General features: G+C 38.2%; 1 protein-coding gene across 7 annotated transcripts in view; it reads right to left on the reverse strand.

Moving 5' to 3' along the window:
- Positions 1-22,628, reverse strand: part of LOC121890607 (filamin-C-like) — a 75,344-nt gene that overhangs the window by 16,223 nt on the left and 36,493 nt on the right. For 4 of the 7 annotated variants that reach the window (XM_042403037.1, XM_042403039.1, XM_042403035.1 and 1 more), the window contains 19 exons: positions 21,591-21,714; positions 21,245-21,405; positions 21,055-21,145; positions 19,917-20,086; positions 19,716-19,833; positions 17,722-17,984; positions 16,514-17,111; positions 14,857-15,030; positions 11,126-11,288; positions 10,866-11,026; positions 10,520-10,687; positions 9,433-9,556; positions 9,198-9,354; positions 6,198-6,387; positions 6,089-6,112; positions 5,420-5,667; positions 3,644-3,736; positions 1,109-1,208; positions 158-298 (listed from right to left, as the gene is read on the reverse strand). In XM_042403037.1, the coding sequence (XP_042258971.1) occupies positions 158-298; positions 1,109-1,208; positions 3,644-3,736; positions 5,420-5,667; positions 6,089-6,112; positions 6,198-6,387; positions 9,198-9,354; positions 9,433-9,556; positions 10,520-10,687; positions 10,866-11,026; positions 11,126-11,288; positions 14,857-15,030; positions 16,514-17,111; positions 17,722-17,984; positions 19,716-19,833; positions 19,917-20,086; positions 21,055-21,145; positions 21,245-21,405; positions 21,591-21,714 (3,268 nt within the window). The remainder of the gene's footprint in view (positions 1-157; positions 299-1,108; positions 1,209-3,643; positions 3,737-5,419; positions 5,668-6,088; positions 6,113-6,197; positions 6,388-9,197; positions 9,355-9,432; positions 9,557-10,519; positions 10,688-10,865; positions 11,027-11,125; positions 11,289-14,856; positions 15,031-16,513; positions 17,112-17,721; positions 17,985-19,715; positions 19,834-19,916; positions 20,087-21,054; positions 21,146-21,244; positions 21,406-21,590; positions 21,715-22,628) is intronic. The other 3 variants (XM_042403038.1, XM_042403041.1, XM_042403036.1) reach the window with 1 other exon arrangement.

The following is a 22,628-nucleotide window of genomic DNA, read 5'->3' on the forward strand; positions in this document are numbered from 1 at the left end:
TCAGCACAGGAGCTGATTCATCCTGAAGTCAAACTTTTTGCTGATGACACTCTACTTTCTGCTTCAAAAGACCTTAAATGTGGATTAAACCTTGATGTTGCAGTCAAGCCAAAACAAAAATAAAACCATATGATGTGAATACATGTTGGGGTGTTACCTGGGATGTGGTTGCCATCATATTTGATGTCCATCTCATGCAGACCTCTTTCAGTCGGAGAGTATTTCACAGTGACGGTGCCGTCCTTGTTGTCGGTAATATGAGGACAGGCAGTTCGACCAGAGGGCATTCGCACTTCACCTGCAGCACAAAGACAGAGGAGAGATTCAGACAGGACACAGCCCTGCTTTAGTGGAGACGTATAGTTTAAGGTACAGGTGAGACAATGCAAAATGATCCATAGGAGAGTTCTTTGTATCAGCTTTTATCTTCCTGCCTCTCCTGCAGAAGTGTTTGAATTGATGTATACTATATGTAGCTAAATGTGTGTTTTTATAATATGGGAATGTGTTTGTGTACATATCAAATTATTAAAACAGATTAAAATATTAATAATAACAATAAAATCTCCAGTGGCTCAAAAATCCAACTGAGGGAACAAGTAGAACAACACATTTTTTGGATGGACGGGGGCTTTAACTAATCATCGATAACATTATCAGGCTAAAAATGATCCTGTCACACAGTTAGCTTGATTCTTGGTTTAAACACAGTAAAGGTTTATTTTTGTTAATCTTGGATGAAGTCTTGAATTGGACAGTATCTATGATTGGCTAGCATGTTACTGTGGTTACAGACGACACTCCTTTACTGCAGCAGGAGATATTTTATACAATTTACACTAATGATACAAACTTTGATACATGTTTTTAAATGGCAGATCTTCTGTAAAATATCATACTTTCCATGTTCTCTGGTTCATTTAGTCTTATTGTTATTTTATTATATAATCTATTTTATCATATATAGGCGTTTAACTCTTTATTGTAAAAAAATAAATCACACTAACACAGCTGTCTGATTCCTGGAGGAAAATAACCAACCAACTTAACTCAGAGCTTAGTCGAGTTTTCATCTGTGAACGTTTCTCTGAAAGACAAACAAACTCACCTGTGATCTCTCCTTTCTGCACAGTGAAGGGAATGACCAGACTGAAGGGGCGGAGCACAGGATCCATCCCGTCCATGGGGCTGATGGGATCATCGGTGGCCTGAAACCAGAGCCAGAGAGGAGGAGTGTTAGTGTCCTCATGCTGGTAGACGTGCCAGAGAGAGGAGGGAGGAGGAGGAGGAATCACAGCATGATGAAGACAGAGACAGATGATACACTGTTCTACTGAGGATTTAAACCAGTCTTACACAGCACAGTGGAAGCTCAGGCATATATGCTTTCTTTTAATTCATTGTATCTGATGTTTCATCAAGTGCTAACAGAGTTACAACTTTTTTTAACACTCATTCAGCTAAAAATGACACATAAGTGAATATGTGTTCTGTGTTGTAGAACATATGTCTATGAGATGTATTTTATTGTTTATCCACACAGGATCAACAGCGGCCTGCTTCATTTATGGTTGATTTAAAGTTCTGTTGTTGCGTTAGAAGAAAATGGCATCGACACACCATCTCTGTTGGACCGTCACCTATTTGTGTTTGTGAAAAACAAGTCTGTTCTGGTTCAACAAGCTAAAGGAATTAAGAATTAAGGATTCACACTTGAAAATGTCATTTCTGGTAGGTTTATTAGACTTGGTTTCTACATCATGCACTGTTCAAATAGCATGATACAACCATGGTTTTAATGCCTCTCCTGGTGTATATTCATTGTGATATACGTGAGCCTTTAGTTTATTTTATTATCTACATTAGATTTGTGATAAATGATTTAGAAGTTTTGATGTAAATGATGAAAGTAAAAAAATTCAGCTTTCATAAGAATGCCAAATATCTTTGCTGGAGGGTCGGATTTGGCTGCTATTTGCCCACCGTTTCCTATATAGGGTTACAGTTGTTTTTGGTCCGACTACAATTGCTGTGTTCAGAGGCCCACTCCATGAAAGTGATTTGCGAACACAGATCGCAAAATGTCCTGTTTCGCAAATGATCATCACTCTCAAATTGCAGATACATTTGTGAGTCCTGTGGTCCCCTCGCACTCGGTTCATGAGTCGCAAATCTGGTGTTTCTTTTGTTAAGTTAAGTGACTTAAAATTAACACAAGAGGAAATGATCCCATGTTACAAGTCGGACCAACCAAAACCAACCAAAGTTCCATCAAACCCACTGAACTACACAGACAGGAAAACACCCTGAAATAAGTCCAGTAACAGCTGCCAGGTTTGAATCACTGCCTGACACTCTTTTCACTTACTATTTACTTAACATAATAATAATAATAATAATAATAACAATAATAATAATATAAAGCACTTTTCAAAACCCATGTTACAAAGCACTGTATAAATATAGGACATGTCCCCTTTTAACCTTTTGTCATTCCTTATTCTTTTAATAAAAAATGTAATTTTATTATTGTTATTACTGTACATTTTCTCCATCCTGTTGATTGTGAGGATGTCAGTGATGTGTGATTTTGGGTTACAGTATATACAGTAAATAAAAACTGACTTGACACTTTGCACAACTTGTCATACAGTGGAGCTATAAATCAGCATTTATAAATATCATATTATCATAAGAGCACTCCTTTCCAGCACAGAAACAAATATTTCTGCAGTTGCAGATATTTAATGTGTTTTACCCTGCAAGTTTTAGTGTCATTTTTTGTTTCACAATGAATCTTGGCTCATAAAAACATCTTTTCTAACTATCTCTATCTCTGGATATCACATCAAACAGCAACATGTTTGTTTTAATGTTGTTAACAAATTTTTTGGTTTAAACTAAGCTTCATTTACTTCAAGATCAGCACACATTACTTCAGATATTCAAAAACTAGACGATACTGTGTAGATGATAAACATTTATCTGAAATCTGACTGTTGGTTATATTATTTATTGTGTCATGCACATACAAGTGTCCATAACACATGGAGAGCATACCAGCAGTGGTGACACACGTCTGTCCCAAACTCTACTTATCAAATCTGCCATAAAAAAGGTTTCTTGCTAAAACACAGCATGTAATTTAGGTTTGTACCAACCATCAACAAACCATCTTTCCTAATGTCTACACAGTAATGAACAACTTGTGCTGAGCAGCATAAATATTAAACTGTAATCTATTTTGCGAAATAAGAAATAAAGATTTCACCTCACTAATCCGTGGACGTTCACGCAAAATGTCCCAGTTCAACATCTTCCTACTGAGCTGCTGTTCAGCCAAACTCACAAATCTGTTCCAGAGTTGAATCATATCAAATTCATGCCATCCCATAATGACCACTGAGGATAAAACTGGTGTGAGCTGTTAGTTGGTAAAAGTGAGCAGACAGTGCAGATGAAACATGCAGCAGATAGAAAATCAATAAGTGAATCTGGGTTGTTATTGACTCTGTAGGTCTGTTAAAGCTGCAATCAAGTGTTCGAGTGATAAAGAGTGAAAAGAGGACAGAGTGATGGTGTGCAGAGCAGCACATTAACAGTAATATGTATTTAGTGTGATACAGGTGTTTAACATGTATACCCAGTGAGGGGAGAAGCCCACATAGGGGGTGTACGGCTGCTGTAACTGAAGCTTGTCACATGGTTCCTCTATTATTGGGACGGTATCAGTGGCCTGACAGGGGAGAAGGTACAACCTTTAGGGAACACACAAACACACACACAACTCCATGCACAAACACAATTCATATGTCTTATTATTAATGTAATGAAGCTTTTCATGTCTGCCAGGGGGAAACACAGTCTCTGCAGTTTCTTCAGTTTTTTTGACTGTATCACACTTTTTGTTGGCTAACGTAGATTCACGTAAATTATTTAATTTAATAAATCCAGGTCAGGAATCAAACAGACATCTGTGTCATCAGATGTCTTCAACAGCACCTCCAGGAAAACAAAGGCAACAGCAAATGTTTGCAATACTCTTCCTGAGCTACATACTGCATTTTGGTTAAAATCTACTCAGATATGTGGTCATAAATAAGGTTTTTTATTGATTAACTCTAATTGTTTTATAGTGTTTTACTGTCTGTAATTCTGCTCTGTATGAAGCGTTTTATGCATTTGTCAATTTTAAGTTGAGTCGGGAGTAAATTAGTTGTTTTACAAATTTATACTGACATTGATAAAATGTCAGTGTTGATTAACGTGCACTGTCCACTATAAATAAACAAATAAATAAAGTAAATAAATATTCCCTCCATCTGAGAGCAATCAGAGAGTCTGAGGTGTGCTGCAGCTACACAAACATGGTGGGTGGGGAGGAACATCTGCAGGAATCACATTTTATAAGTTACTCCATATTCATACATAAAGATATTCATGCCACCATATTTTATGAATTTTAAGAAGCAATTACCCAAAAATCCCCATAAACCATCAGCGTATTCATCAATTTACCTCAAAACTTTTGATGAACCTCTGGGACAGATTAAGGGGTATGTTGTGTCTCTGTCTGCTTCTATAAAACAAAATCTTGTCTTTTTACCATTTCTTTGTTCTTAAGTGTTTTTGCTTATTTGATTTTTATCTTATTCTATTTTCATATTTTATCCTATTTTTTGTATTCATCCTTATTTTACTGTTTTACTGTAAATAAGACTTTGTTTTTTATGTTAAGAACTTTGCATTTTATGTACTGTACCATAGAAATAAACTTTATTACTATAATTAAATAGCAATGCCCTTTAAAAAACCCTTAATATATAATTATCCATTAATTCATCCTAAATCTATTTAAAAATATCTCAATACTGAATAAGAATCTCTTTCAAATGAAAATATTTCACATAAATCAAAAATCCATTAATTAATGGCTTTGAAATAAAGGTGCTTTGACGGAGTTTCAAATTGATTGATTCAAACAGCTTGATTTCAGATGGAAGCATCTTGTGTTTTTTCAGGGGTAAATTAAGGATCAATTGAAGGTATTTTAACTGACTGATGTTTGATAGTGACGACTGGCAGACATGAAACTGACGTTCTGCTAATTTTCAGTTATAATGAGAAACACACCAAGCTTTACAATGTGCATGTAATAAATTATAATGCTGTTAAACATTTGTTGTTAATTCTTCGATTAGCGTATTGATCTAATGGTTCCCAGCCCCTCTGGCTTGTCTGGCTGGCCCAATGAACTGATTAACTGAAGACTGATTTGTTTCCAGTTTTATTGATTTTTAAACAACTGCAGAGGTTAAAGTATCCCTAATAATGCAAATATTGGAGGAAAGTGAACAGGTTGGGAACCACTGACCTCCACTACAAACTAAACCAGTCACCGTGCCGCGTCGTCACTCACCACCACATGGAACGGGCTGTTGGGAATGTGTTCCCCTCCAAACCGGATGGTGATCACGTACTTCCCCGGCTCTGGAGCCGTGTAGTAAATATCAAACGTGCCGTCGGCGTTCTCCACCACGTCCACGTCCAGCTCCGCTCCATCAGGGGTCGACACCTTGCAGGTGACTTTACCTTTCCCAGCAGCCTTTGCGTCGACGGTGATGACCGTCTCCTCTCCGATCTGGATGGTCGGGCCGAGACCTGATCCTGACAAGATGAACAACAAGTTAATAAATGTTTGTAACTCACTATAAAGTAGCTGTCAGCAGATATAAACAGTAGTGGAAGAAGTACTCAGATCATTTACTTTAGTAAAAGTGCCAGTACAGCAAAGTAAAAGTACTCCATTACAAGTAAAAGTCCTGGTACAGTAAAAGTACATAAGTATTATGAGCTTGATGTAATTAAAGTATTGCAGTAAAAGTAGTGGTTTGGTCCCTCTGACTGATATATTATTATATATTTTCCTCTGAAATGTAGTGGAGTGGAAGTATAAAGTAGCATCAATTGGAAGTACTCATGTAAAGTACAAGTGCCTCAAAATTGTACTTAAGTACAGTACTTGAGTAAATGTACTTAGTTACTTTCTTCCGCTGCTTCAGTATAATCAGAGGTTAAGTTCACTCACCTAGTCCATGTCCTCCTATCGATACTGTAAGAAAACAGAAAGAGAAATTTTGGGTGATCACAGTTTTTCATCTGATTGGTCAAAAGAGGAGTGGTGGGCGGAGTCTGACCTGTGACCAGACACTTGCTGGCGTCTCCGGAGGGCAGGGCGTGGATGCGGTAGGGAGAGTACGGGATCTCGTCTCCTCCGTACTTGATGGTGATGGTGTAGCGTCCCGTCATGTCGGGGACGTAGGACACCGTGTACGTCCCGTCCCGGTTGTCCCGGATGTTTGCCTTCTTGGGTTTTCCTTCGGGATCCTGCGAGCACGTGGACACAAGATAAGAGGCATGTTCCAGTTTGTGTTCACATGTACGTCAACATATCCTGCTAAGTATTAAAGTACTGCACACCACAGGTCTCCTACCAGGCGTCATCTTTACTATTTTAAAGTGGATCTGAGTTTTTTTCTTCAGCTCATAGTTGACTTTTGTGTGAAAAGGAAGTCAAAAACTGTCATAATCATAAACTGTTTTCCAGCAAGACATTTTTGAAGCAAAAATGCAGAAAATTTGCTTCTCAAATATGAGAATCTGAAGCTTAATAATGAACTAAATGTCTCGTCTGATATTTTGGACTGTCGGTCAGACAACAAAAGATATTTGAAGACATCGCCTGGAGTTTTAGGAAATTATTACATTTTTTACTATTTTCCAACAATTTATAGACAAAATAATCAAGACGATAATCAGCAGATTCATCAAAAATGAAAATAATCATTAGTAGTCTCCAATAACAGTCATGTGAATCAGCTGTTAGCAGCTCCTGCAGTGTAACATGGATGTACAGACAACTATCACTCGATTACTTTGATAATGAAGAAAACTAAAAAATGTGATGATTCTCAGGCAGGTTCTGCAGCATCTTTTTCCTCTGATTTCTAAGTGGATTTATGGAGGTTTATTGGCGAAGGAGAAAATGTACTAATATTTGGTTTGCACATAACGGCCCGGCATGTTGTTCAGCTTGTGCTCTGTGGCATTTAATACTGCAAACTGTGCTTCCACCTTGACAAAAATGTGGTTTTGTCGAGATAAGGAAGAACATTCTCCACCTACGGTTTGAGACCAGTGGTGTTCACAGCACTCACATGTTCCGATCATCTGATCTGATCTGTTCTACATGAATCACACAGGATCTAACTCTACTCACTGCAGCAGAGGAGGGATGGATGGAGGGTAGGAACTAGTAGAACTGAAAACCACATGTGCCTGTTAGCTCATTATTAGCCAAACTGAATGGAGGTCAGTCCACGTGTAGACCAGGTAGAAGGGGGGGGAGGGGGGAGGAGGGGAGGTTATACTGTAAAACATTTAAATCTGCTCTTTTTCCAGTTTAATTCACACTTACAGTATAGGCGTGTGCATTTACAGTAGAGACAGACAAATGTGCTTAATGATTTTTACCAGCTGATATTAGATTTCAACTCATCATTTACACTCTGACAACACCAACATTTGGTATTTGGTGACATTTGGTACTTGATGTTTAGGCCTTTTAGTTATTTTCCACCTCTGAAAATAAAGTATTACCCAGAATTTATTCCCTGAAAAATCTATTTCCTATATGAGATTTACAGGGAGGACGATGCAGATAAACGGGACGAGGCTCACAGTTCTGTGGTTATTCCCTCTGAAAGTCATTATTCAAATCTATGTGAAAGCAGGACTAGAATAATTAAAGGAAGGTAACAAGAGGGAGAGGGGAGACATGAGACGAGGTGAAGGAGGGAGGTGGGAGAAGAAACAGTGCAGGCCTTACACAGCCTCTCTTAAGAATACGGAAGGGGATGGTTCCCTTTACTATATGAGTCTCCCAAACCCTCCTGCCCCAGTCCTCCACAAACACAGAGGCCTCGCGCCTGCACCCATCTGGACCCTGCAGCAACAGCAACAAGCCTCATGGGTGGCACAGGAAGTCACATGGAGAGTTTGTTTCAGGGGTTAAAAGAGTCAGTAAGAAAGAAACAGAAACCTGAAAATCCCCGTGATACATTATGTGCTGGAAGCTTTAATACTTTTTGGAATAATTGGCAAACTGGTAGAAAGTAACAAGTACATTGACTCAAGTACAGTTTTGGGGTTCTTGTACTTTACTTGAGTATTTCCATGTGATGCTACTTTCTACATTTCAGAGGGAAATATTGTACTTTCTACTCCACTACATTTATTTGACAGCTTTAGTTACTTTTCAGATGAAGATTTGACACAATGGATAATATAACAAGCTTTTAAAATACAACACATTGTTAAAGATGAAACCAGTGGTTTCCAACCTTTTTACAAAAAGCAGTGTGTAGTCGGGGTCACATTTCACATGTCTATGAGTTGTTAACAGCTCCACCAAATAGTGATTTTTCCCTCTAAACTTCTCACATGCTTTCATTTCAATAAATGTTCAAATGATCCAATATTTCAGCAAAAATCAAAGATTAGAGAAAAAGTCCAAAAACTGAAAACAGATTTGTGTATCAGAACTTTGTTTTTTCTTCTTTCCTCTCCCATTAATCATCTCACGACCCCTCAGATTTATCTGCTGACCCTTTGGAGGGGCCCCGACCCCTAGGTTGGGAACCTCTGGACTAGACTAGTTTACTGTATATAAAGTAGTGTAAACTAGCTCCACGTCCAGCAGCTACAACAGTAACATGCTGCTCTAACACTGATGCTTTACTATTAATAATCTAATGATGTCATGTATAAATAAAATAAAGTATAAATATTTACTGCAATAGTATTAGTATTTTATATATTTTATATATTTTATAGTATTTTTTACATTGCTGTATTGGTACTTTTACTTAAGTAAAGGATCTGAACAGTTCTTCCACCATTGTTGGCAAACCACTTTGGCCATCAGGCTGATCAGGAACATGCTATAGGTAGCTAGTAACATCCTGTTCTTAGCCTGCCAAAATAGCTTGCCAAGATAGCTGGCTTGCTTCCAGTTAGTTAACTACCAGTTAGCTAGCTACCAAGCTAACTTAACATCATCAGTAACAGCCAGAGAACTGTCAAATTCAAAGTCTAACCCTAAGCTAATATTTGTGAGTCTTGAATGTGTGACTCACCAGTATCTGAACAGTGAGCAGTCCCTCTCCAGCGTCTCTGGCATCGATGGTGAACTCCACCGGCAGACTGGCCGGAACCCCAGATGCATTCAGACCTGGACCGCTGGCTCGAACCTTACTGGCATCATGAGCCGGTAACGTCTTGATCTTAAAGGGACTGAAAGGTTTGAAAAGTTAGACAACATCAACTTTGATGATCATGACTTTCTTGTGCGCTTATTTCTTTAGCTCTTACCTGCGAGGAACCTCCTGGTCGGCGTACTTCACACACACTGTATACGGGCCGTCGTTGGCAGGAGTATAGTTGACTGTGTGAGTACCGTCACCATTGTCGGTAATGCTGACAGGCTCAGCCACACCTGAGAATCAACCAGAAGAGTTTCAACTGAAGTTTTATCAGAGCAAGTTTGAGTTTCGGACTTTTAGACTGAAGTTACCAAGTGAAGAACATTTAGTCGGTACTCCACTTCTGGAACTGGTTCAGAATTAGTGTGTGTATGTATAGTGAGTATATATTAAGTTAAGGTCTCAGTATGCTTCAAACAAAGTTCTTGCTGGATTGCCCAACAGCATCTGAATCCTCCTTGCTGATGGCAGAATAGGGTGGCAATCTAAAGAACTCTTCATGCAGCCAAATGATCAGCAATGTTCAAAGGAATCTGCAGGTATACCTGTTTTTGCATGGCTTTTATCTGCTTTTTGCAGATTTGTCCAAATAGCAAACTACGGTGCCAAAATGCAAAGGCAACTCCTGCATGGATAAGGACGCAAGTATGTTCGATTAATAGTTGTGGACATGCTTTCCATGCTGTTAGCCAAAACAAAGATTTAAAAGGTTTATACTCTGTACAGTTGCCATCTAACAAACTGTCCAACAACGTTTGAAAATTTTTGGAACTTTCCAAAACAAACAATACAACAGTCATGCCCACTTTGCAGAGTGATTGATCAGGTGTTTGGTGGAATGAAAGTAGTGTGGGCTTGTGCACAAAAATGGGGGCGCCTGGTAACAGCCTCACATCTTAAATGTGTTGCCTTTTTGTTAATGTATGTATTTTTGTTCCATAAAGGTGTATGACTTGCTTATGATGTACTCACTGCTTCAGCAAATGTGGGTCGCTCCGCAATAAACAAACAAACACAGGACTGACCCTAAACTACAATAAACATATATATTGTATGAGGTTACTATTAGCAAAGCTAGCACTTTGGATCAGAGTATTAACATTTACCTGTACACACATTTGGAAATAACTGATTACCAAATTATATGAAGACAGATCAGGGTAAGTACATTTTGGTCATATGTTCTCTGTTCTCACCTGTAGGGCCATAGAGCTGGACCTCCAGGGGGGCCACTCCAGCCTTGCTGCTGTCCACAGTGAAGGTCTGAGGGACATGAGCTCGGACTCCACTTCCCAGGCCAGGACCTGAACACTTCACTTTACTGGGATCCACCAGCTCTCTCACTGGAACCCGGAATGGACTTCCTGCACATTCAGAGGTGGACAGACATTAGTTTTTTCAGTTATTTGTATGTGAAATAGATACAGAACTAATCAAATCTAACCCTGCATATCAGAGCCCTGGGTGTTGGGTTTGTTTTTCGTTTGTTTGGTCTAATGGTTTTTAATGATTTGTCATGATTGGAGGGTTTAGATCCAGCACCTGGGATCGGCAGGCCTCCAAAGGTGATGTTGACGTCATACTCTCCAGAAGTGAAGGGGATGTACTCCACACTGCAGCTGCCATCTTTGTTATCCTTACATGACATCTTTGCCTCTGATGGACCCTCAATGGCCAGGCCAAGACCCCCGGTGCCAGCACCCCTGAGAAGAGAGGGACATAAGTATGAATGGACTGCATTAAATGCAAAACTATCTGAAACATTCAGCTCTAAAACTGAATCCAGTCATGTTATAAATCACCTGGTCTCCACAGTAAAACGGTTCGGTTTGTTGACCAGTCCTTCCTCCAGACCAGGACCATAAGCTCGAACTCGACTGGGATCACAACCTTCTGTCACTGACACCTTGAACGGACTCTTTGGCACGGCGACCTCATCATACAACACTTCAATCAGATGCAAACCTACAATGAGACAGAGAGAGACGTCACCATAAATAAGAGAAAAGTTAAATGCAACACGCATGTTAGACTTTCCTCCAGTAAACAGATTAAGAGAAAAGGAAGATTTCAGTCTCAGTTAATATAACTATTGTAAGCTTTACTTTTCAGCCAAGCTAACAGCATGGATAAACACGCTAGCATTCATGCTGACATCAGCATTTAGCATAAACATACAAATGTTAGCATTCGGCTCAGAGCACAATTGTGCCTACATATGGTTGGTTTAACATGAAACATTTAGCATTATTTGGACCACTAGTTAAACACAATTGTTGAGAACTAGCCTAAAAGCCTTCGGGTCTGATCAGATCTGCAATTATGATGGTTGGCTTTTGGAATAAAATCAGTAAATTTCAGTGGAGTTGCTGTTATCTTTGCATTCCCTCATGACAAGTTTGGCAGTGTTTTCTTGTAGAGTCCAACTTGAAGAGCAAATCTGTGTCATTGCCAGGATTTTAAAAAACACTTGGTCATGAGTCCAAAGACATTTTTGACTATATACTAAACTCTGCTATAAACTTCTTCTGCAAATCTCCGCTATAGTCTAAATGTTGTTTCTCTGTAGCGCCAGTTAGTATGTTTGCAATTTACCTTGCTTTTTTTCTGTTTGTCTGTTTGCATAAAACTGTCAAATTTTAAGATATTTAAGAAAAAAAAAATCAAAACCAGCTTTTAAAAATCTATTTTAAAAGTTAGGGTTAGGGTAGCATGTTGGGTTGTTCGGAAAGCAGTCACTACATTTACAGTCACAATTATTTAGAATAAATTCTACTTTGTCACTTACTGAACCGATTAGGCACTTTTGAGGCTGCGTATGTAATGCTTTATTTATCAGTGGAAAGCTGATACTAAGTACGTTACAAAAACACCTCATTTCACTTTTAGACATTCACACTTCGAGTTTCCCATCATAACCACAGTTATGAAAATGTATTTATGTAGCACAATTCATACAATGGAACCAATTCAAAGTGCTTCACATAAAAATAGATTAATACACAAATAAAATACAGGAATAAATTAAGAATGAAGAGAAAAAACAGCAATTAAACAGCAATTAAAGAGAAAAAAGAAAAGAAAACAAACAAAACAAACAAAAGAAAACAAAAAACTGATGTGCTAATTAAAAGCCAGCTAAAGAGATACGTGTTCAGCTTAGCTTTTAATGGACACTGCTGAGATTGCCTGTTTGTGGCTGGTCGGCTGTTAAGAATATTACATGTTTACTCATCTTCCCTCCCCGCTGTGCAGGGATTTGAACCAGCAACCTTTCAGTCACAAACTCATAGAGTGTGTTTGTGTGTGGGACGACACCTCTCATTAAAATTCCTGTTCGACTGAGTATTTCTGTCCCACAATGCAATGGGCTCCCACATGTCACACATTACTATCAGTGGAAAACCATCTGCTGTGAGCAGACAAGCTGCAGCTAATAATAACATCCTCCCTCCTCACTCTGCTGCTCTGTTCCTCGCTGAGCATTTAGAAGACTGACCGCACTCATTAACTTCCCTCTACACCTGTGGTTCCCGACCTTTTTCCTTAAGGGACCCTTTTTCTATACCTGAGTAAACTGATGACTGCTGGTGAAGTGATATATTTATGGGTATTTAATATTATATTCAAAGAATAACAATAACAGCACAGAACAACTGATAAACTGTACAATGAACCCAAATAGTGATGCAATAACTGCAGAAAGCTTGTGTAAGTTCAAAACCTTTCCCTATGAATACTGCATCAGAGATGAACTTTCCTGATTTTTTAAAGTTTTAATACAATTCTCTGTCTGTATTTTATATATATAAATATATACATATATTTTTTTTAACTATCATACATTCTTAATATGCTTCTTTCCAACAAATTTGTTGTTTTCTTCTCCCTGAAGCTTAGTCATTGTTCTATTAGCTCTTTGGTAAATATGGCTTGTGTTCATGTCTTCACCACGTCCTTATCCCTGTTTATATCTTGAATAACAATATAACTTTAAAAAATCACAATTACATTTAGTCATATATATACACACATATACATAACTATACATATATATACATGTATATGTATAGTTTTCTTACACCCCTTTAAATCAAGAAAGCCTCACAACCCCCCATGAAGCTTTGGCAACCCTTGACGTATTGTAGACTGTAAATTCTTATGGTGGTTGTTAATATGCAGTCACAATTTGTGCATTAGTTTAGTAATATGCAGATGTGTCTTCCATAAATCAAGGTGGTCTAATTTAAACAGTGACTCTGACATGTGTTGGTGTAAAAACTGGTGTGAGGTGTTAATGTTTTATCTCATTTAGATAGTTTTGGATATAACTCCTATCTACGGTCACTTGTCATATTGGTTCAATTTCTGTCAGTTTAATCTGTGTGTTAGCTTCAGTTTTGCTTTATACTGAATGGTTTGGAAGCTACTAAGGTTAGCTTGTCAGTGTGCACTATCATGTTAACATGCTGATGTACTTAGCATATCGGCATGCTTGAATCAGCATGTTATTGCGCTCAGTTCAGTTTAATTGCGCTCAGCTGAGCTTTGAGCTGCATGTTAGCATGCTAAGGTTAGTCTGTTAGTGTGCTTTCATTAGCATGCAAACATTCCCACATTAAGTATGTCTGAGAGTTAACAAGCACATTAATAGATGTTAACATGTTGACGTCTACCATGTGGTGTTTAGCATAGTAAGTTAGCATTTTAACATGTGACACGTGGCAGTTGAAGCAAAATTATTTAACTTTTGAAAGGAGAAAATCTAACAAAATATTTAATTAAATACTAATAAAACAGCTTTTATCATTTAAATAAATTCAGGGGTGTTGCATCTACAGTCTTATTTGTCTGGTATGACCTGTAGCTCATGGTGGCTAATGTTTAGTATCTAATATTGGATATTAACATGCTGATTTCTACCATACAGTATTTAGCATGATAGCTTACTTAAGTTAACATGCTGCAGTAGTTATAATGGTAAATATATACATTTATATATTAAATATATATTTAATATAAAAATATATTTCCTTCAGGGTTTGCCATCATTATTTATTTAACAGATATTTGCAGTATCACAAACAGTTAATTTAAAGCTTTGATTCACTTGTCAGTGAAAGCAGGTATGAGTCTGTGTTTTTAATTTTGATGGCTGGGAAACACTAAAGTTTAAATTCAAATTGTTCCTAAAACACTGTTAGCAGCGTCTGTCATTAGCAGTTCACCGCTTTAACAGTCGTAAACATGATGACATCACTGTGCAGCTTCACAATTAAGTGTTTCGCCTCTTTCCTTTTACTGTGTTGGAGAGAAAACAGAAGCTTTATTAAGGCCACAGAGGACTTTATTTTAGCATTATGATGTGTTGCTTTGGAAAAACATCCATTAACAGCAGCAGACCTCCTGCTGGCAAGACTGACTGATTCCTGCAGTTTGCTGACTGAAGCACTTTCAGCTGAAACACGTCAACAGTCCAGCAGATTGTGTCACTGTCAGAGAATCAAAACATCACAACAGAGGAAAGCCTCACCGTCCTCGTATGGCGTGTACTCCACTCTGTATGTCCCGTCGCCCTTGTCCGTGATGTAGACGTCTGTGTTGGCGCCCGATGGATTGGCAACGCATGCTTTGATCTGACTGCCGCCGCTCTTGTAGTGAGCTCGAGCGTCTACAATGAAATGTGTTGTGACTTCTCTCAGGAGTCCTGTGGAGGAGAAACAAACATGAAAATTAACACAAGAACAGAACTTTACCTCTAAATTATTTCTTAAAACGTAACTTTATGGTTTTATGTTTCCAGTTCCACAATGTTTTCTTTATTTTTACTGTTCTTGTTTTATTATGTTTTGGGTATTTTATTCTGTTTTATTCTTTATACCTGTAAACGCTGGATTTCACTTCACTGTGGCATTGATTTGTTTTATTTTTTTTCCTTTGTGAAGGTGCTGTATAAATAAAATTTATTATTATTATTATTATTATTATAAAGATTATATAAAGTCTGACTTTTACATGCCAAAGCAGAGTCATATCAGTGTGCTTCATTTAGCAGTTTCAATTAATAATATGAGAGCAACAGTGAGCAATGTGAGACCTGCTTTGGCTTTCAAAAGCAGATATTTAGCATTCATTTTAGTGAAGTTTTGTAGGGGAAGCACACCTCTGAACTGCTTCTGTTGGTACAAAACAACAGTATGTTACTGATGCTGACGAAAGTCTGTATAATCCTGTCAAAATATTATAGGAATTCTTCACGGGAAGTATGAAGCAGGTTATAGTTTTCAATGAAGAAGTGTTCAGCTGTTTAACACATGCGAGTGTAAGTTGTATAATGTAGTTAAAAAATAACAATTAGTAACCTGGACATTAGCAGATTCAATGCAGGGCAAAAAAACATAATGAGCAAAGTTTAGGCTACAAAACTCACGTGTACATCTGCAAGTTTATTAACTGTCATAATTGACTGTGGAGACGTCCAAGAGGCCAATAAATAAACCACTGAGAGCTGACTCACACTGTTCAGACTCCAAACCCTGAATACACAGTGTGACTGTGTACACACTCAATTCCCAAAAAACTGACCTCAGAACAGCGGAGAGGCTGGAAAACTCTCGATCTCAAGCTTCTTGTGACTTTCGACTAGGCTACATGTCTGAGAGTTTATACACATCAGGCAAATCATTTAGTTTTTACCTTAAAATTCCAACAGCAATAATCAATTTTTAAACCCCTTTACTGATATAAATGGAATTTAATTTACCAAATAACTCAACAGCTTTGTCAGAGATTAAAAACTCCTTAAAAAATGAACATATATCCCTCAATTTGTAGCCTGTAAAAACTTACAACCCATTAATATAATCATATTGACCCAAACTTTGTGGGTGAACCCCTGAATTTGAACCTTAATTTAATAAAATGAAACTTGGTACACAGTTTCTCCCTGAGCATGTGCACAACATATTGAAGCATGGTACCAATAGCCCCACCTTGTGGCCAGTTATAAAGAACTTTGTGTTTTAGCCAATAACTTATAAACGGTGAGACGAAGATGAAACATTTGGTAGACAATGAAAATATTCTAATTGAACAATGAAGTTCTTGTGATGCTATTTTGTAAATTTTAAGGAGTATTTAACCCTAAGAAAACCCTGTAACTGCATACAAAGATATCTTTAGACCCTCACCTCTGGGTTCCACTCCTGGTCCGTAGACTTTGACCCCGCTGGTGTCGACAGCCGGCTCCACCTGCAGGTGGACAGGGAACTTGGGCACCGCGTGGCCTCCGTAATTGATGGTGATGGTGTACATGCCGTGCAGCGATGGGATGTAGGTGATGGAATAAGTCCCGTCACTGTTGTTCTGGATGTGGACTTCGGCTTTGGATCCGGACTCAGAAAGGATCTCGATGGTGAGCTCGGCCTCCCCAGCTTTAGTGCAGTCCACCGTGAAGGACCCGGCCTCATTGACCTTGCCCCGCTCTAGACCAGGGCCACTAGCCGTCACCTTGCCGGGGTCGAATGCTGACTGCACTGCTGCCTTGAAGGGGGACCCGGGGATGTGCTGGTCCGCAAACAGGATGTTGATGGCGTACTCTCCGGGCTCAGTAGGAAGGTAGGACACGGAGCAGGACCCATCCCCATTGTCTTGGCACTCAATCTTGGCCTCGCAGGGACCCTCCACTGTCAGACCCAAACCACCGGTCCCCGCTCCCTTTGTGTCGATGGCAAATGGGGCTGGTTTACCCACCACGCCTCCCTGGAGACCTGGACCAAAGGCTCGCACCTTGACACAGAAAAGTTTAATGAAACCACTAAAGGTTTTTAAAGAGATTTCTACCCTTTAAGAACCCTTAAAACCATGCAATGTAATTATAATACATTAATTTAACCAGTTATCAACCACAAATTTGTCTGTGACCCTAGAATTTGTACCTTAATTGAAAAATAAAGGTCCTTTTAAGGTAAGAACTGTAACTGTAATGCTGTTTTGTAAATTTTAAAGGGTATTTACCCCTCATAACCCCCTGTTGCTGGGTAGAAAGATTTCGTCAAATCCTTGTCCTAACTCCCACATAACATTGAAGTTGTGCCTTAATTTTTCAATAAGGGTACAAATTCAGGGGTTCACCCACAAATCTGGGCGAAAAAAATGTCAAATTAATGGATTAAAATATATAAAATAAAATATATTTAAAGGGTAAGATGTACTAAATAGCATCAAGAGCCACCTCTGAATTTTCACTTTAATTGAAAAAACCCTTTTAAGGTTTAAATTAAGTAGCTTAATTGTGATTGTGATACTATTTTGTACATTTTAAAAGGTATTTAACTCTAAAAAACCTGTAACTACGTACAAAGATAGACCAGACCATTAAAGGCTCATTCAGACTCACCTTGGAGGGGTCGGGGGGCATGACGCCCTCCACAGTGAACGGACTTCCTGGGATGGGGTTTCCATCATAGCTGACGTCCACCCTGTAGGGTCCCTCCTCAGGGGGAATGTACTTCACTGTGTGCACCTCATTGGCCGTGTCTGACTCTAGCTTGCAGGGGATTGGTCGACGTGACGGAGACGTAATCTTCACATCCAGTTTGCCCTGACCTCCGGCGCCGTGAGTACTGATGGTGAACTCCTGGTCCTTCCCAACATCCACCTCTGTGATTGGTACACAAACAAACACAAACAATGTGTCCAATCATTACACAGATGTTTCAAATAAAACTTTTTTCATGTCATATTATTGATTTTCGTCTGTAAAAAACCTTTGGATAAATGATCAACAGAATAGAATAAAACAGATTTCTATTGTCTACCGGGGCGGAAAATTGTCTTTGGCTCACCAAAACATGATTCTTGCAGTTTCAAAGTCACATTACACATTGAAAACAGTTCATCATCAGTCACTCTGCAGAGTGAAGTATACTGACGGCACCTGGGATGAATGACTTCTTAAATCCATGTTTACAGCGTCTCTGGGAGCTCAAAGGCTCAAACTGACTAAGTAGAGGATGAAAGCTCTCTGCCAGGATGCTCTTCACCATCTTCCTCATCCTTCCCATAAAAATTGAATGAAGGACTTTTGGGGTTTGGCCATTAAGACATTCCTGGAGAGGTTAAAACACTTTCAACAAGAATTTTATACACTAGTTCTAAAATTTGCTGACTAACACCGACGCTGCTGAGCATTTCTTGAAAATATATTCTGTATTTCCAGAGAAGCTCACCTGGAAGTCAGGAACTGTACCAAGATATTTACAGTTTCAACATGTTGGCCGTCAAGTGAAATTGGCTGTTTTTAAATCTTGTTTTGTATGGATAATTAACTCTTTTGTCTTAGCCACATTGATTTCTAGCTGGCTAGTGTGACACCGTGTTTGGAGAGTCTCAGTGTGGGCTAGATAGGCAGCTTCACTAAAAGGGTCTGCTTTCTGTAGGAGGCCAGCTACAGTCTAAGCTTGACTAGATTTGTGTGGACGAACTTGCTGCTATATGAAGCATTATTCTACTGGTCTACACCATTGGTTTGCATTGGAGCCAGTTTGAAGCCCATAGTTATCAAGTAACATTAAACTTAGTGAAATATTTCAACAATAGTCTGACTCATTGTGAGTCCCAGAACCATGGAGAGCAGGGCACCCACATGGCAGACATCAAAGCTACTATAAGTCTTCAAATCTTATTAACAGAGCAATAATTTCCAAAATGACCGACAGCACACTACATTTAGACTCACTGAAAACAACGATTGACTCAGTATTTCTGGACAGAAGTTGAGGCTTTTTGAACGAGAGTCAGTTGGAGCAGCTATCAACCATCGATGGCACTTTAAGATACCTCAACCTCAAGACGTAGTCGCTGCTGATTGGTCCTGACCTGGAGTTCGTTCCACAAAATAAATCTGAAGTAAGTCAGCCAAATGATGTTTTGCACAAAATTCTGTTTATTTTTCCAGAGTTTTCTCTAATTTAAGCTTTCATTTCTCATGAAATACTGGATACGTTCACGTCCTCAGGCTTCTAAAAAATCTTTCAATTTAAACAATCAGAAAAAGAAAAATGACTTTTTAATTAAACTCATGTCTACACCGAGGTCATAACCGGTGATGTGGGATAATTAGTTATAATAGTTATAATAGTTATATTAGATAGTTAGAATTTCTTAGAGGTCAAGGTGACGTTTTGTCTAATAAACACAATCAATCAAAACACAAACATATTCAGTTTTTTATCATGTATGACACATAAAAGCTTCAAATCATCACATTTGAGACGCTGAAACCAGCAAATTTTGGCACTTGTCCTTAAAAAAAAAAGATCTTTTTATTTGCAAAATGAATGTTTTGTAATTTCCTTCTTGTTACTAAATAAAAGCCTCAGATGTACTCACTGTTATTCAGCCCCTGAACTTTGACCTTGCTGAGGTCCAGCGGCGGCGCCACACTGATGTTAAACGGACTTTTAGGGATGGGGTCTCCTCCGTGACACACAGTGATGGACATGTTTCCCTGAGAGAGACACAAACTACAGTTAACTCAGGTTCATCAAACAGCTGATTGATCGTTGATCTGACAGATTAAGTTTATTTCACCTGTTGGATGGCGGTGTAGCGGACGGTATACGAGTAGTCGTGGTTGTCGATGATCTCAAAGTCTCGGACGGCTTCTCCTTTAGCTCCTCCAGTGAAGAGGACCTCAGGTTTGGCTTTACCGGCTCCCTTTGTGTAGATGGTGAAGTGAGTCGGTTTACCAACTTCAACACCTTCAGAGGTAATCAGAAATACAATATATTAAAAAAAACTAATAATCATGAAGCACAACTGTTCGGACAGGAAGCAAAGAGGACAAAAAATAAAACTCTAGAAATGATTTGACATTACGACAACATTTAAACTTGGTTTTATATTTTCAATTCTGTCAGGTTGTCTTTTAAAAAATGAGCTCTAGGTTCTGCAGTTTTGTTTACTTTCACAAAATAATTCAGTTATGGCAAAATAAACTCTTTGTATGTGAAACTCAGCTTTAAAAACACACAAAAAATAATGCTAATAAGTGTTATATTTGAGCTATTTACTCGTTCTGAATACTTTTCATCCAGCTAAGGTGTCTGATAATTCAGCTTTCATTTGACTTTTTTTATTTATTATTTTTAAACTTCAAAAAAAAAAAAGTATGTTTTCCTTTATCTGTAAGTTCTGTACAGAGCCAGATAAATCCAAGGGAGAAATATTAATTAGTGTAAATGAATTAGTGAACAAAACAAATTGTTTTGTTGTAGTTAAAGGATGTCAAAGACGATTTCTATCTCTCAAAATTTTACCCATATTAAACCCAATTAGCAGTTCCTTTAGATTATAATTAATTTATTCACTAATCACATAATTCAGGAGTACAAATTTCATTACAGGGCAGAATCTACATATATATATATATTATATGCACTAATAAGATGATTTTAGAGCTCAGAACACCAACATTTTATGCACCAAATCTAATAATTCAGGAGCACATAAATTATTCCAATTGTCTCATCATGATTCATTAATATAGTTGTTGCTATGAATATAAATCAATGTACAAAAATCAACAAATTTAGAAATTTCACATATGCACAAATTAATTCGTCCGGAGTAAAAACTTTAAAAAACAATGTTTTTAACTTTATATTCTTCTCTTTGAACTGTTTCATATGAATATGATTATGACAGTGATGATGTTCAGTCAGCTCACCTGTCTTGTTGAGCCCGGGTCCCTCTGCTCTGACTTTAGCTGCATCATGAGAAGGGTCCACTTTTATTCTGAAGGGGCTGATGGGGATTTCCTGTTTGAACATTAAAAGGTTTTTTTTTTTTTTTTTTTAAATGTCTTGTTTTCAAGAGAAAACATTTTCAGAAACCTTCTTCCAGCTGAGTTGACTCACCTGATCAGCAAACAGCACCATGATGGTGTACTGGCCAGCGCCCGGAGGCGTGTACTTCACTGTGAACGTGTCGTTGTCGTTTTTAATGATGTCAAAGTCGATGTCGGCCTCCGCAGGACCGACCACACCTGGAGCACACTTGATCCCGATGCTGACATCACCTGGGAGTCAAAATAAATAGTATTTTTGTCAGACTTTACCACTTTTTAGAGCAGTTTGGAAAGTAGTCAGATGTGTCAGAAAGTGGTTTGAAACAAGAAAAAACAACAGAATTAAAGTGATGTGATAATTAAAATAACAGGATAAAGACATGAGACAGGTGTGATTTTGATTGAAGGTGTGTTACCCTGTCCGGCCTCGCTGCAGTCCACAGTAAAGTACGTCGGCTCATTGGCCTTCAGTCCGGTCTTCTCCACACCAGGACCGTAAACCTTCACGTTCTCTGGATGGCTGCCCTCTCCAATGGTCACCTGATCCACAAATGCAAACGTTTATAGATACTAGGGCAAAAGGCAAAAACTATAATTTATTACAACTTTGCTTATGTTTTCTGTTCTGCTGGTTTCAATGACATTATTAGTGAAACATATTTAGAAGAGAAAATGAAGGCGAACAGTCAAATTGTGACCCAAAAGTCTGTTGTAAACATCCACCACAGTCTACAGATCCACTACTGTAGTTACTGTAGCTGTGTCCACACAGTTTTTTCTGTGAAATGATGGATTATTAGTAATGTTTGAAGTGCGTTCACATTTTGGCTTGACCTATAGATGCAGCAAAAGTGTTTCTTTAAAACCAGATCAGATCAGATCGTCCAAATTCTTGTGTTTCTTTCCCTGTTTTATTTTAACCCAACAGCGACTTTGGTTACTACAGTGCTGTCACAACTGATTGCCAGTATCCTTTTACTTTTTATATATGTTTGCAAACAGCTTACATAGTCATTTGTTCTTTGTTTTCTAAATACATTAATTTGTGTAATTTTGCAAAATATTAAACAGCGACCATCGCAGCCACAATGAATGATTAAGGGATAACGATAAATGCTTTAACAGAGTGAAACAGTACCACAAAGAGATTAATCTTTAGTTTGCTAACATTAACTAACATTAGCCATCATAAGCCGCTGGTCACACCACGCAGAGTTTTGTTTTTGTTTTCTTTCAGCTGTATACATAATACATAATCATCTTATAGAACCTATATTTAAAAAATGTTAAAACTGTCATCAATCTTTTCTAAAGAAGAAAAAAAAAGTCATGTGTTTGTGGAGTACCTCAAGGTTCAACAGTGGGTCCCCTATAGTTCTGCTTTTACATGATACTGTTTGGCCAAATAAACCAAACCAAATATCTCATCTTATTTTTCCATTCCAAAACTGATG

Source organism: Thunnus maccoyii, chromosome 23, assembly GCF_910596095.1.
Source record: "Thunnus maccoyii chromosome 23, fThuMac1.1, whole genome shotgun sequence".
NCBI classification, from domain to species: domain Eukaryota; kingdom Metazoa; phylum Chordata; class Actinopteri; order Scombriformes; family Scombridae; genus Thunnus; species Thunnus maccoyii.